General features: G+C 39.5%; 1 protein-coding gene across 2 annotated transcripts in view; it reads left to right on the top strand.

The window, feature by feature from the left end:
- gab2 (GRB2-associated binding protein 2) overlaps window positions 1–11,921 on the top strand; it is a 35,598-nt gene extending 23,677 nt beyond the window's left edge. The window contains exons 3-10 of one of the 2 annotated variants that reach the window (XM_084950624.1): window positions 2,608–2,836; window positions 5,802–6,328; window positions 6,900–6,997; window positions 7,178–7,454; window positions 7,581–7,671; window positions 7,775–7,877; window positions 8,013–8,132; window positions 8,214–11,921. In XM_084950624.1, coding sequence (XP_084806750.1) covers window positions 2,608–2,836; window positions 5,802–6,328; window positions 6,900–6,997; window positions 7,178–7,454; window positions 7,581–7,671; window positions 7,775–7,877; window positions 8,013–8,132; window positions 8,214–8,357 — 1,589 coding nt within the window. In that variant the 3' untranslated portion in view covers window positions 8,358–11,921. Of the gene's footprint in view, window positions 1–2,607; window positions 2,837–5,801; window positions 6,329–6,899; window positions 6,998–7,177; window positions 7,455–7,580; window positions 7,672–7,774; window positions 7,878–8,009; window positions 8,133–8,213 lie in introns of both variants that reach the window. The other variant, XM_084950623.1, reaches the window with a different exon arrangement.
- Window positions 11,922–12,514: the final 593 nt, after the last annotated feature.

Raw genomic sequence — 12,514 nt, 5'->3', positions numbered from 1 at the left:
CAGGCCTTTGTGTACACTCTTGATGTATCTGAGGTTAATGTGCAGTACTTACTGCAGCTGTTTGAGCCACAAGATGGTATTGTTAAGTGCAATCTCTGACAAAAACCATTAAGGAAATAATGGTTTTGAAGTACTTACATTCAAGGCATGTGTTTAGAGTGTACCTTAAATCATTATCTTTTATGCAGTATTTAAGGGTTTCACTTGCAACGCTGATGAAAAATTCAGCTGCTTCCTGTATATTTCAATTCAATAGGTCAGTGGTACTTTCTATTTTTATTTCTAATTTCATATTAAATTATCATATGTCTATGTCTTATTCTGGTTGGGCTGGGAGGAAATGAGCACTCTACAAAGACCTTCTTGTCATGAGTGATCCAGCATGGTTCTAATTTTGGCCCTCTGAGCAGCAGCCAGCTTATATTAGATTATGGCCACAGACTCAATGAGACAGTAGGTGATGTATTATAGAACATAATTGGAAAATTGCTCATGAACTTAGGAGCTCTTTGACCCAGCAAAGCCATGTGTCATTCACCGACCAAAAGGGTCCTTCAATGCATTGCTGTTGATGGTCTGATATTTGTTTCAAGCATGGAAAGAACTCTTTATCTTTTTAAACTGCCTTTGATGTTGGTGCTTCAGTTTGAATTTAGTGAAAAGAAACCGTTTTGGGTAATGAAATCAGCCTCAAAACTAAAAACCGAAGAAAAAAAGAAACAAAAATCACTACTAACCTCTTACTTTATTTGACTCCTTCCTCTTAGTTTTATTGGCTTACTTTTTAAGCTGTGGTATTGTTATTTATACGATAATAACGGTAAATAATAAGCATTTTTCCACCTTACTTTGAGCGTCCCAGTACATTAACTAGTGTAGCGAAAATTTGTAGCATCTGTGGGGACATATGAGTGTTTTTATTTTCTGCTCTTCTCTCTGTTTCTGTTTTGCGGCTTTGTTCTGTGTTGCTGGAATTGCTTTCCAGTGGCAACATACATCATTAGGTCCATTAGTGTCAGTGATGAGCCATATAGGCTGTTCCATCAGCACACTGAAGCAGTCATCCTTCATGTTGTTCTGATTCTGACAGTGATATGTGCAGTTAATCAAAAATCTTTTAGAACATAGAGAAAAACATTATCTTGTGCAGCGGTCACATGTTACTCTTTAGTTGAAGTTTTGTTCTCTCCGCAGGATCAAAGTCATCAAGCCTTTTTTTCATTGCATCTCTCCGCTCTGGTGCGCGGGGCGGGGACTATTTTTCGACAACAGATCAATATATCTACCCATATTCATGGGCCTAGTACTCACCGCACTGGATGAAAGCTTTTACAAAGCTTTTTGTGGAGAAAGGAGATGATGCCTAACCAGCCTAGGGAGAATGGAATTGCTCAAAACAATGGTGTAATTGAGGATCACTGGGGAGAGTCCCCGCCTGTGTTGCTGTGGGCCTGGGCATCTCGCTTGTGTCCACTAGCTTGGAGTCCTCATAGCATAGCCTTTTTTTCCCCTCAGGCATGGATGTGACCTCATTCAGCAAATTGGACTCCAGAAAACCCCCACCCTCCAACTGTCCAACATGCATACACACATGCTCACACACCACATTTGTATCTGTTTCTCAGCACATATTATGACTCACAGAACATTGCCTTCTTCTTAAAGGGCAGTTTGACCCATAGCTTGCTTTGTAAAGGCCTGATAAAGATTGATGAGAGTCACAGTGGACAGACAAATTCAACGAAAAAGTGAAAAGCAATACTAGTCATTTGTCTGACGGAAAAGTTGATTTTACACTCCCTCCTGCTTCTAAAAAGGGAAAGGTTTTCTTTTTGTCCTCGTTTATATGTTTTGGTTCAAGACTGTTGTCAGATAGTATTTTCTTTTTTTTAAGCTTCAAAGATTCTTGCTTATGCAAAATCTGTCATTTACTGTACAGTGAAAGAAAGAGATTACTGTCAGCAGTAGCTGAGATTTTTTTTTCTCTTTCGCCTATCAGCTAGTGTTGCACAATGCACCATAGGTCGATTTTTCAGTGGGCTGCCTACTCACTACTCCTTCTGCTCAGTGTGCACCTCCTCATTTTGGCTTTCTGCCCAGTCTATTTCCAGCATCCCCATCTCAGATTTGTCTTTTCTTTATAGTCTTTCAGTGGAAAATATCAGGAATGTCACACAGAAGCAATAAGATTGTGAGATCATGTTGTTCACATAGTCCCACTGTGCAAAACAGTAGGTGGCTCCATAAAAATAAAAAACAGGCACATTGACCTTGGTCAAAAAGGATAACTTGGATCATGTGCTGTTCAACTGCTTGTTCTCTGCATCCCAAAAAGCAAGAGGATACGATTTTCTGTCTTCCCCGGAGATAAATCCCTGTTCTCTATTGATTTGAGTGTAGACTGATTGCACCTAACAAGACTAGGTCATCTGAAGACCTAGAACCCTTTCACCTTTTAGTGCAAAGATTTTGACAGCAGAAGTGAAATGTGTAAGGGATGATTACTAAGCTCATAATTTCTAAAGCATAATACTGTGTAACATATCACTTCTACAGAAAACTAACCTAAGTGAAATAATCAATTATCCCAATGTCTCCTCTCTGCAGATGGCAGGTTACACCATATGCCCCGTTCTGTTGGAGCAGATGTCACCGGCTCAATGGCTCCTTTGACCGGAGAACGCAAGTCCTCTGCCCCCGTCCATTCCAGCCAGCCAGTGCTCTTCACATTTGATGTGCCTGTGCGCCACACACACCATAACTCCATGTCCAACAGTGCGCCCCAGGACTACCTCCTCCTCCACCAGTGCATTAGCAGGAAGACAGAAAGTGCACGGTAAAGGTCATGACCTTCAGGCGTCCTGTGTCAGTTTCCTGTTTTCCGTTAATGCAGGTCAACGTACAGGTTTACAGCGTTTCCTCAGCTTAGAAGCCTCTGAGGGTTAGAAGTAACATTTTAGGGTTGAGAATTGTGATGTCACCGTGTGTGTGTGTGAGTGTGAGTGCCGCATGTGCTGTGGAAGCGCATATGATGAAGCATTGTGGAAAGTATAAACAAAGAAGGTTTTCATTATTCACTGAAATTAGATCCAATTTGAAAATGAGAAACAGTATAATGGATTGCATTTTGTAACATGGTATGAACATTTGGTTTGCTGTGCTGATAATTATTAGAATAAACAATCAGATGTTGGATCTTTTTGTTTATTCGGTGTAGCAAATACTATAAAAATGAAAGTATTTTGTCACATTAATGCAAAAAGGCTCTAAACAAGATCCAGCCATGACCCAACTTGTGTTTAATTATCTTAATCAGTCATTTGAAAAATGACAAACATTGAATGCAATGAGTTGCAAATTTCTTTAATCAAGTGTTTCATTGAAAGTACTACAAAGACAAATTGCCAAATGTTGAAAGTGATACATTTGAATTTCTTTTTGATCTTTGCCGAATTTTAATTTCATTGCCCGCACCACATCTAAAAAAAATTGGTACATGGATATATTTGCCAGAGTACTGCATCATCTTTTCTTTTAACTGTCTGTAAACACTGAAGAGAACAATTGCTGCAGTATTTGAAAGCAGAAAATGTTCAGACTCTAGGCTGATAGAGGATTCAGCTGCTCAACAGATTTCAGCTTTCTTTGTTGCATTTTTTCATTTCATGATGTGCCAAATGTTTCAGTGGGTTTACAGGTCTGGACTGCAGGCAGGCCATTTTTTTTGCAACCAGAGCCTGCTGTTGGTTGTATTGTCGTATTGATTTATTTTTTCTTTTCATGGTTTAACATATACTTGCAAATGTAGTGATAAAATGCATTCACTTAAAATCCTCTTGCAAAGTGCTATTCAGGGATTTCCATTACAGATTAATGTGTGTCTAATAGACATTTGTCATAATTCTCTGAATCCTTTTTAATAATATCCATCATAGATCCTGATCTCCACATTTTTGACAACATTAAATTAAGAACCATTATTTTTAAAATGCTGAGCGATTTGCCCATAAGGCCTTTGTTATAGGACCAGACCCTCACCATCTACACTTGCGTAAGTCTCAGCCACTCTAGGATGTCCTGTTATTAATTAAACAAAGTAGTTGTTCCACTAGGTGTATTTTTTTCCACGTTATGCATTTACAGTCTCTTGTTGCTCTATTTCAACCTTTTTTGAAACATGTTGCTTGCCTCAAATTAAATTCAGTACATGTGTATCTAAAAAATACCACAGCATGCTAGACTTTATATGACTTTGTAACATGTGATAACGCCCTAGCTTTGTAGTTGTAAAGCAAAATGTGAACAAATGCAGAGGTGTGAATACATGTGGGGTAACTAGAAGTAGGTACATAAATGCTTGTGTCAGCTATATGCTGAGCAGGAGAATATAAGGGACCAGGCATTTATATTAAATGCGCTCCTGTGTTTTGCATCAGCATGCACCTTGCTTTCTACCGCCTTCGTGCCTGTTTTTAAAGAATCAAAAGTCAGCTTTAATAATGATGCCATTCGGCAGATAGCCGGCACAGTAGATGATCAATGAGGTTGAGGCAGCAATTCATCACTCCTATAGGTTTAAACTCACCCAGGGAAGAACTGCCCTCTCAGCCACACGATTTGCACATAAATCTGCTGCATTGGACCTCTGCAAAACCCAGGAAATCAAACCTCACAATCCATCTCATCAGCTTTATGCAGATATTTATGTCGCTAGCTTCTGTTTCACGATTGTGCTAATTAAGACAGGCATCTGGTGGCAGGGTATGATTCATGTCAGAATGAAACTCTGTGGGTCTGACTAGAATTAATCTGCGTAAAAAGCCCACAAATCAGCCACAATGATGGAATACAGAGCAATGAGCAAAATTATTGATTGATGATGAAAATCCACAGGAGACAGAAGAAGAATAATTGATGGAACAAAGTATGTTATTTGACATGAAAAAGAAATTAGATTAGAGAGAGCAAAATGTTATGTCAATATTAATGGTGTGGCATTAATGCATTATCTCTTATTACAATAAAGTATTCATGTAACCATTAGAAGCCTGCAATTTAAATTGCATATTTGCACACAGCGTCCTCAGCTAACACACAGAAACAACTAACTGAGGATAACTTTCAGTTGCATTGCTCCACTAACTAGACCAAAATTTCTAAGGAGCAGCGTTGCTTTGGTTTTCTCTCAAGGTCAAGCCCTTCAAAGGAGCCAGACTAAATGAGGCATGTCCCTAGGGTGCCTAACCGAGACTGAGAAACTCTGGGAAAGTCATAGAGGTCCCCCTCCCCCTCCCTTGACAGGGAAACCCTCTTTTGTCAATGCTGAAAACATAAAAATAAAGAAACTTTTCAAAGAATGATTAAAAATACTGAATTCAAAAAAGCCAGTCCCCCAGGCATTAGAGGCAAAAATGTTGCCTGTGGCATTGGATACAATACTTGTATTGTTCATTGAGCCATCTAAAAAATAACTAAATCACTAAATAAGGTATTTTAGCTCCATAGGTATCATTAACTGGATATCAAGTATATTGTTCTTTAATTGTGTGCTTAATGCTTATCAAGGTAAAGTTCCCTCTGTAGTGCCATGGTACCATCTAGTGGCTATTTTGGTGATTACACTAAAGTGACAGTAAACACTGTAATAGAAGAGATGATAGTTCATTTTTGTTTAGATAGGCTGGCGCAGTACTTAATTCACGGCATGAGAAAAATAAAGGTAGATAAAGAAAAGCAGCAAGAAGGTTTCCAGAATAAAAGTTTGTGTGTGTGTGTTTGTGTGTATCCTCTCTGTGCTGCAGAAGTGCCAGTTTCTCCCAGTCCACACGAAGCAAGAGTGCGCAGCTGCATGGCTTTTACAGCCTTCCCAAGCCAGGAAAACACCAGTTGCCAGTGCATGATGACTCGACCCAGGAGGCCTGCTACGTTCTTCCAAGGGGTTACAGCTCGGAGGCGCCAGCTCACAGTGGTCTAGGTGATCCTGAGCTTGAGAATGAGGAGGTCTACACTTTCAAAACGCCTTGCAATGCCCTTGCCACAATGCACAGCAATGAACGCTTGCCTGATAACTATGATCTGCCTACACCACCTGGCTCCTTCTATCAGATCCCCAGGACATTTGATAAAAATCACAACGCCTTGACACCCTCTAGCTCTGAATCCTCATATAATCCTCCTCCCAGACCCCCTAAACCCAGTCAAGGGTCTGAGGGTCAGTGGGGGAGTCCTCAGTCAGTAGGGAGCCAGAATGAAGAGGTAATGTCTGCAGTGTCAGTCATCCCACGCAGAAATACTCTCCCTGCTGTCGAGAACATCAGACTGCACAGAGGTACGCAGGAAATAATTAGTGCTATGACTGCTTTGCTAATACGTTTTCACTTCTTCTCTGTTTTTGACAAATAGCAAACACTTTTTGCATCACTCACCTGCTTCTCTTTCACTGACTCTTTCTATATTCTTCTGCTTTTCACTTTGGTGATTTAAAGTTAGCAACTAAGCAGAAACAAGCGTCCCAGTCTGGCAAATTCTGTCCTGTTGAGATGCCAATGAAATTCAAGCCATACAGCCTGCTCCAGAATTTTTCATTCCAGGCTTTTTTCTGCCATGTGAAAAAAGCTTCTGTAGAGACAATGCATGGCTTCTTAGCTTGCTGTGGTTATTGCTTTGCAAAGTCCATCCTTAGCCATCATATAGGTAGAAACAAGAGCTGATGTGTGACCACTTTTTTAAATGTTAAAAAGGCCCTTCCTACATATAAATTGATCTCTATTGCAGGGATTGTTATACACTGTTTAAGTCATGTAGGCATGGAATGTTACTTTTACACTTGGGCAGCATTTTCCCTTTCAAAATTTCTGACAGTGGTAAATATTGATCATTTCCTTCACCCTTCTCCACAGGATCCTCCTTTGAAACTAACAATCAACATCGTTTCATCCATTTCAACCACTCAGGCCAGTCTATGGAGTCAGTCAATGATGGATTCAGCTCTTACCTGGTGAGTAACTCTCCCTTGAACTGCACTGTCTCCTCAGATAGATCCTGTCAGCAGTCAATCATAAACTGCAGAGATAGAAAAGGAAATACTTCTAGATTTATTCCAACTGAGTGCGACAGTTTTCCTGCAAGTCCAGGGAGATTGTGAGAGTCATTTGCCTTCTGTCTCTTTTGATGGCAGAGACAGACACCACTTACTCGCTCAGACAGCGGCAATTCAGATGACAACTACGTGCCCATGAATCCTGGCTCCTCACCACTCAGCGCTTGCCAGGCTGACAGTCCTAAGAATATCTACATTCCTATGAGCCCAGGGCCACATCACTTTGATTTCCCAGGATTCTCTGCAACTTTACCTGCCCGTAAGGCGAGCAGTGCCTCCTTGTGCCACAGGCCCAGTCGTCTCAGTGATGTTACACCACCGCCTATCTATCGCGACCTCAAACCTGACAGAAAATGTGAGATTTTGACACTTAGCTTCTCACTTCTCAATAAGAGCATGCTTCAAATCAGCTCTAAACTCTGTTGTAAATTGTTGAAGACCATGATATTTGTTAATAACATCTGTTCTTGTTTTTCTGCAGCAAAGCCAACACCTCTTGATTTGAAGAACAATGGGATCATTGATGAGCTGCCATTTAAGAGTCCAGTCACTATGTCCTGGACACGACCCATGTGAGTCTTATATCAGTGCATTCCACACACACACAGTCAAGAATCATTACATAGCAGGCAGTACAGATGTTACAGATTTTTTTCCCCTCTTATGTTTCTTTAGGCCTGCTATGAACTGCACATCCTCCCAGCACTGTAGACCCATCTCTACACAAAGCATCACCAGCACCGACTCTGCAGACAGTGAAGAGAATTATGTGGCTATGGTAGGTCCAGGGAGCTGGACAGGGAGACTGGGGAGAGTACATTGTGTTCTTTGTTTTAACGATCCACTTATTTGTATGCACTGCTTACTCACTGCATACTGTGTGAGTGAAACCTCCCTCCTATTACATTAGCAGAACCCAGCGTCTACCTCCCCAGCCGTGAGTGGCACCAGCAGCCCAGCCCCTAGGAAGTGTGGCAACGTGGACTACCTAGCACTGGAATTCCAGCCTGGGACACCCAACCCACACAGAAAAGTAAGCAGAGGATTTTATAGACTAAATTAACTTTTCTCATTTCTATCAGTATGCAATTAAACTTTATTTATTGTTCCACAGCCCTCTACGTCCTCTGTGACATCGGACGAGAAGGTGGATTATGTCCAAGTCGACAAGGAAAAGACTCAAGCTCTGCAAAACACAATGCAGGAATGGACTGATGTGCGACAGTCTACTGAACCTGCCAAGGGGGTCAAGTCCTGACACTGACCTATACATCAAAAACAAGCCTTAAAGTGTCCCTATTATGCAGGTTCATCATTTTATTCGGGGAGTCAATTAAAATAGATTAAACTCTAATACAACGAGCAGGTTTTCTTATTCTCATTGCGGTGACACTTCTTCTTTTCACCCTCTAACAGGTTCCATTACAGCATTTCCCCAAAAAGTTGACAAAAGCGTTACAAAAGGGAGACATACTTGATCACAGATGTATAATCGTAGTCCTCCAAGATAGTGTTACCAGGTTTTCCTGCTGAATTGAGAACCTTAAAGAGTTGAATTATTTTGCCCACTGGTTTGCTACATATGTTTTGCATGAAATAATTGAATTAACAATAAATTTAAAAAATGTTATTTTATATTAAATCATGTATTTATGCAGAAATCCTAGGAAACTGCCACTCATATATATACACACCCAAAACATACTGTAACGCTCTCCAGCACCAACTGTCCACCTCTGAATACCATGTCTGGATATTGGGCTGGGTTTTTTTTGTTTTGGGTGTTTGGTGTTTTTGGCTAGCCTTTAACCCAGTTGTAGCAGTTTATTCAAAGGCCTGCAGATTGCAAGCATAAAGCATTAGACATGTTAGAAAGACACCACACATTCACATAATTCTGCTGCAGCTGCTCCTTTTATAGGAGGGAAGCTAACAGATGGTGAAGTTAGCCACATTAGCATAATGCTAACACTAAAGATTTAAGGATATTCCTATTGTTGTGGGGACATTGCTATGAAAAACTAAAAGTGCTTTACTTGGTCACTTCCTCAGATCCAGGGAGTGCCCGAAGACTCGACAGCAGAGCATTAGGTGTGTGTTCCTCACAGCAAAGGAATTATAGAGTTCGTAGAAGTGATTTTAATTGGAAATAAAGCAACTGACTACATCTAAATTGAATTAAGGCTGCTCCTCATTCTTTGTTAGTGAGCATGTCAAACCAACCAACTGCATAAACTTCATGACGTGTCACAGTGACATAACTAAGTAGCAATACAGAAAAAAGCCTGGAGTGTAAAGAATGTATTTGAGACATTACAGCAGCAGAGATTTTGCTTTCATTTGGCCACACGTGAAAGTTTGGCCTTTGAAAGTTTCCAGACCTCTTACATGAACAAAAGGCTGTGTAACAGATTAGAGAGTTGAGGAAAAACTTAAAGCATAATAGGGGCACTTTAGGTCAGCCATCTCCAGTGTCAAGTTTCTGCCACCATTACCATGGATACTGGATGAGCTTGCTTAAAACTAAAATATTTGGGCCTAAAGCCATAACTAATTTATGCCTGTTCTTTGTGATGATTATTACTAGAGTGTACTGCAAGCATGCAGAATATCAGGCCATACAGGTGAAGTTCCCTGCCAAAGCTCCTCACACAGACTGTTAGAACAGTGAATAGATAATTAATAATATCATCCTTACTGTCAAACTGTTATTTATAAGTGCACTGTTTGATCACTGTTCCATTCAACCCTCTGCAGCAGTTAATTTTGTTTGCATCTAGTTGGCAGTTTATTTTGTCTTTGCCATTTAAGAGCAACAGAGGCTAACTGGTCAATAACCATATTAATATACTGTAAGAGTATGCTTGCTGGTCTCAGGAATGCCAAGATGCACTTCAATTTTGGCATGCAGGCTGACTTTCTCTTTTCACTTTAATCTATCATTTGTGCTGAGTCTTGCAGAAGCAGTGAAGAGATTATTTTCACTGCGGGCAATCATTTCAGCTTAGCAGTGCATGTCTGGTAAGAGGAGAGGAAAAAAATATAGCCATACAAATATGCAAAGGCTTGTGTCAGAACCCCTAATGATAACCATACATGACTGTTGCCTGGGTTTCTATTAAATATGAGCCCAAACTATATTTAAAAGCTGTCAGGCATGATGGCAGGCCAATTATTTCAATGCAGGAACAAAGTTGGTTACATCCAAATCTACGACATGAAGAAGATGGGAAAGGCAAGATGACAAAACCTCGTTACGTTTGATTTCAGTGGTCATTTCACTTGAGTTAAGATTCAAATGGATTTTCAATGTAAACGTGCACTGAAAAAAACCCCAAAATTATTGTGTTGTGCTGATTAAAAAATAGAAATAAGACAAGAGGTGTAGTTTGCAAGTACTCTGTCTCTCTAGAGACCATTGACAAAAGTCTAGTAGATAAAGAGTAGCATATTTCTGTTTTCCAGAACTCTCCATTCACTGATTTCTGTCTTTGGGCTTTGAAATGCCACACACTACAGCTTTGTCCCTGAGGAGTACTTTTGTTCCTGTATGTAAATTATTAATAGATATACATATTGCAGTGCATCTTTTTGACTGTTAGAAATTTGATGCACTTGTATGAGACATAAAGAGCACTACAATAAAGTAACATAGTGCTTTGAATGCAAAGGAAATCTACCACAGTGGATATTTGCCAGTGATCGTAGTCACTATAAAACAGTTGAGAAATATTGTTTACTAAATTTCTTTTGTTGATCAATTTGCCTTATATTTTCATTTTGGTTTAGACCGTACATTTTGCCTTGAAGAAATTTTCACAATATTCTTAGAATAAACAGGAAGAATCATATTATAGTAAGGACAACTGAATGATCAGTTTCTAGTTCAACTCAAGTCCAGTATTTCATTGTGGGCTGGAACCACAGAATCCATTTTTGACCTTAATAAGAATAGCGTGGCCATGGAGTGCTAGATGGTATGGATTATTTCATTAAGATTTACTTCTTAATGTTTTTCTACCATTTTTACAGCTTTTTTATATTCTTTTTAATCATTATTTTTTACTGATACATGTAAGCAAGTGTTATGCATTATGACAGGAACAGGCTAAAGTAAACTAAGTTTGTTTAGTGTATTATTCTTTTTTAAATTACCAAATTTCATTTTTGTATGATCTAATCATAAAAAGGCAAAGGCTGCCAGTGTAAGTTGGACTGGCAAATCCCAGGTGAATTGTGATTCACAAAGAGCAGGAGAGGAAAGGAAAGAGTGAAGAAAAGCCTGTCTCCCTGTCTGTTTGTTTTGTTTTTTTTAATGAAATGGATGTGTAATTTATTATCTAGAGAGATCATGTGTAAGCAGAAGAGTTGTGTATGTGTTGTGGTAGATTGTAAGCTGTAGTATGTTAAATGACAGCCTGACTGGGTTGAAAAAACTGTTCAGATCTACTGTCAGGCTGTCACTGAGTTGACGTACTGTACTTGTAAAGATTTTTTTTAACCACTATTATTGCTACTACTGTAAAGCAGATTGCTTGTGTTAATTTATTAATTTATTGTATGTGTGTGTGGGTTTTTTTAGTTGATAATAGTAAAAAAAGAAAGAAGGAAAGAAAAAACAACAACCATCAAACAAGGAATCTTCTCTCTACTAACACTGATGTATACAAACTGTCTTGATTTTTGAAGCAATATGAGAAAAACAATGACAGTGGTACTGTGGTACAGTTAAATTGGAATACACAAAAATACAATACTTTGTTATTCCTGTATAATGGTAGGCTTACAATGTGGACGTAGAATAAAGCAAGAAGTGAAAGTTTGGTGTTAAAGTTCTTTAAATGTAAACCTCATCTTTCAACCACACTTTCTCATTTAGTTGTAAACTGAACACAGTGGTGGAGATCTTACTGTCCACACACAGTAAACTGTGGCTGCTCCCTTTAGGAGGTCACCACAGCAGATCATCTGTCTCCATCTCACCTTATCTCTGCTATCACACAAACCGCCTGCATGTCCACTTTCACTGCTTCCCTGAATCACCTCTGTCCTCTTCCTTGTTTCCTCCTCCCCGGCAGCTCCATCTTCAATGTCCTTTGTCCAATATGTCCACTATCCTTTCACTGTAAAAGTCCAGTCCAGCTTGGTCACTCCCAATGAAATTAGCATCTTCAACTCTCACACCTCCAGCTTAACCTCCTTTTGTGTGTGCCACTATCTCCAAACCATAGATCATAGCAGAACTCACTAGCATCTTGAATTGCTAGTAATACCAAAATAAAATACCTTAGAACATCTTCCAAAACAGAATATACAGACGTTAAATGTATGCTGCCCTCTGTTGTTAAAGAAAGCAGCTGCAGTCAAGTACTAATAAAACATTAGATGACAAGCTCCTTTGGGTTATGCCCAAAG

The sequence above is a fragment of the Perissodus microlepis genome, chromosome 14, assembly GCF_051167445.1.
Source record: "Perissodus microlepis isolate ML-2025 ecotype Zambia chromosome 14, ASM5116744v1, whole genome shotgun sequence".
In the NCBI taxonomy this organism is placed as follows: domain Eukaryota; kingdom Metazoa; phylum Chordata; class Actinopteri; order Cichliformes; family Cichlidae; genus Perissodus; species Perissodus microlepis.
Note: the sequence above shows the minus strand (reverse complement) of the source record. Positions and strands in the feature narration are given on the sequence as shown.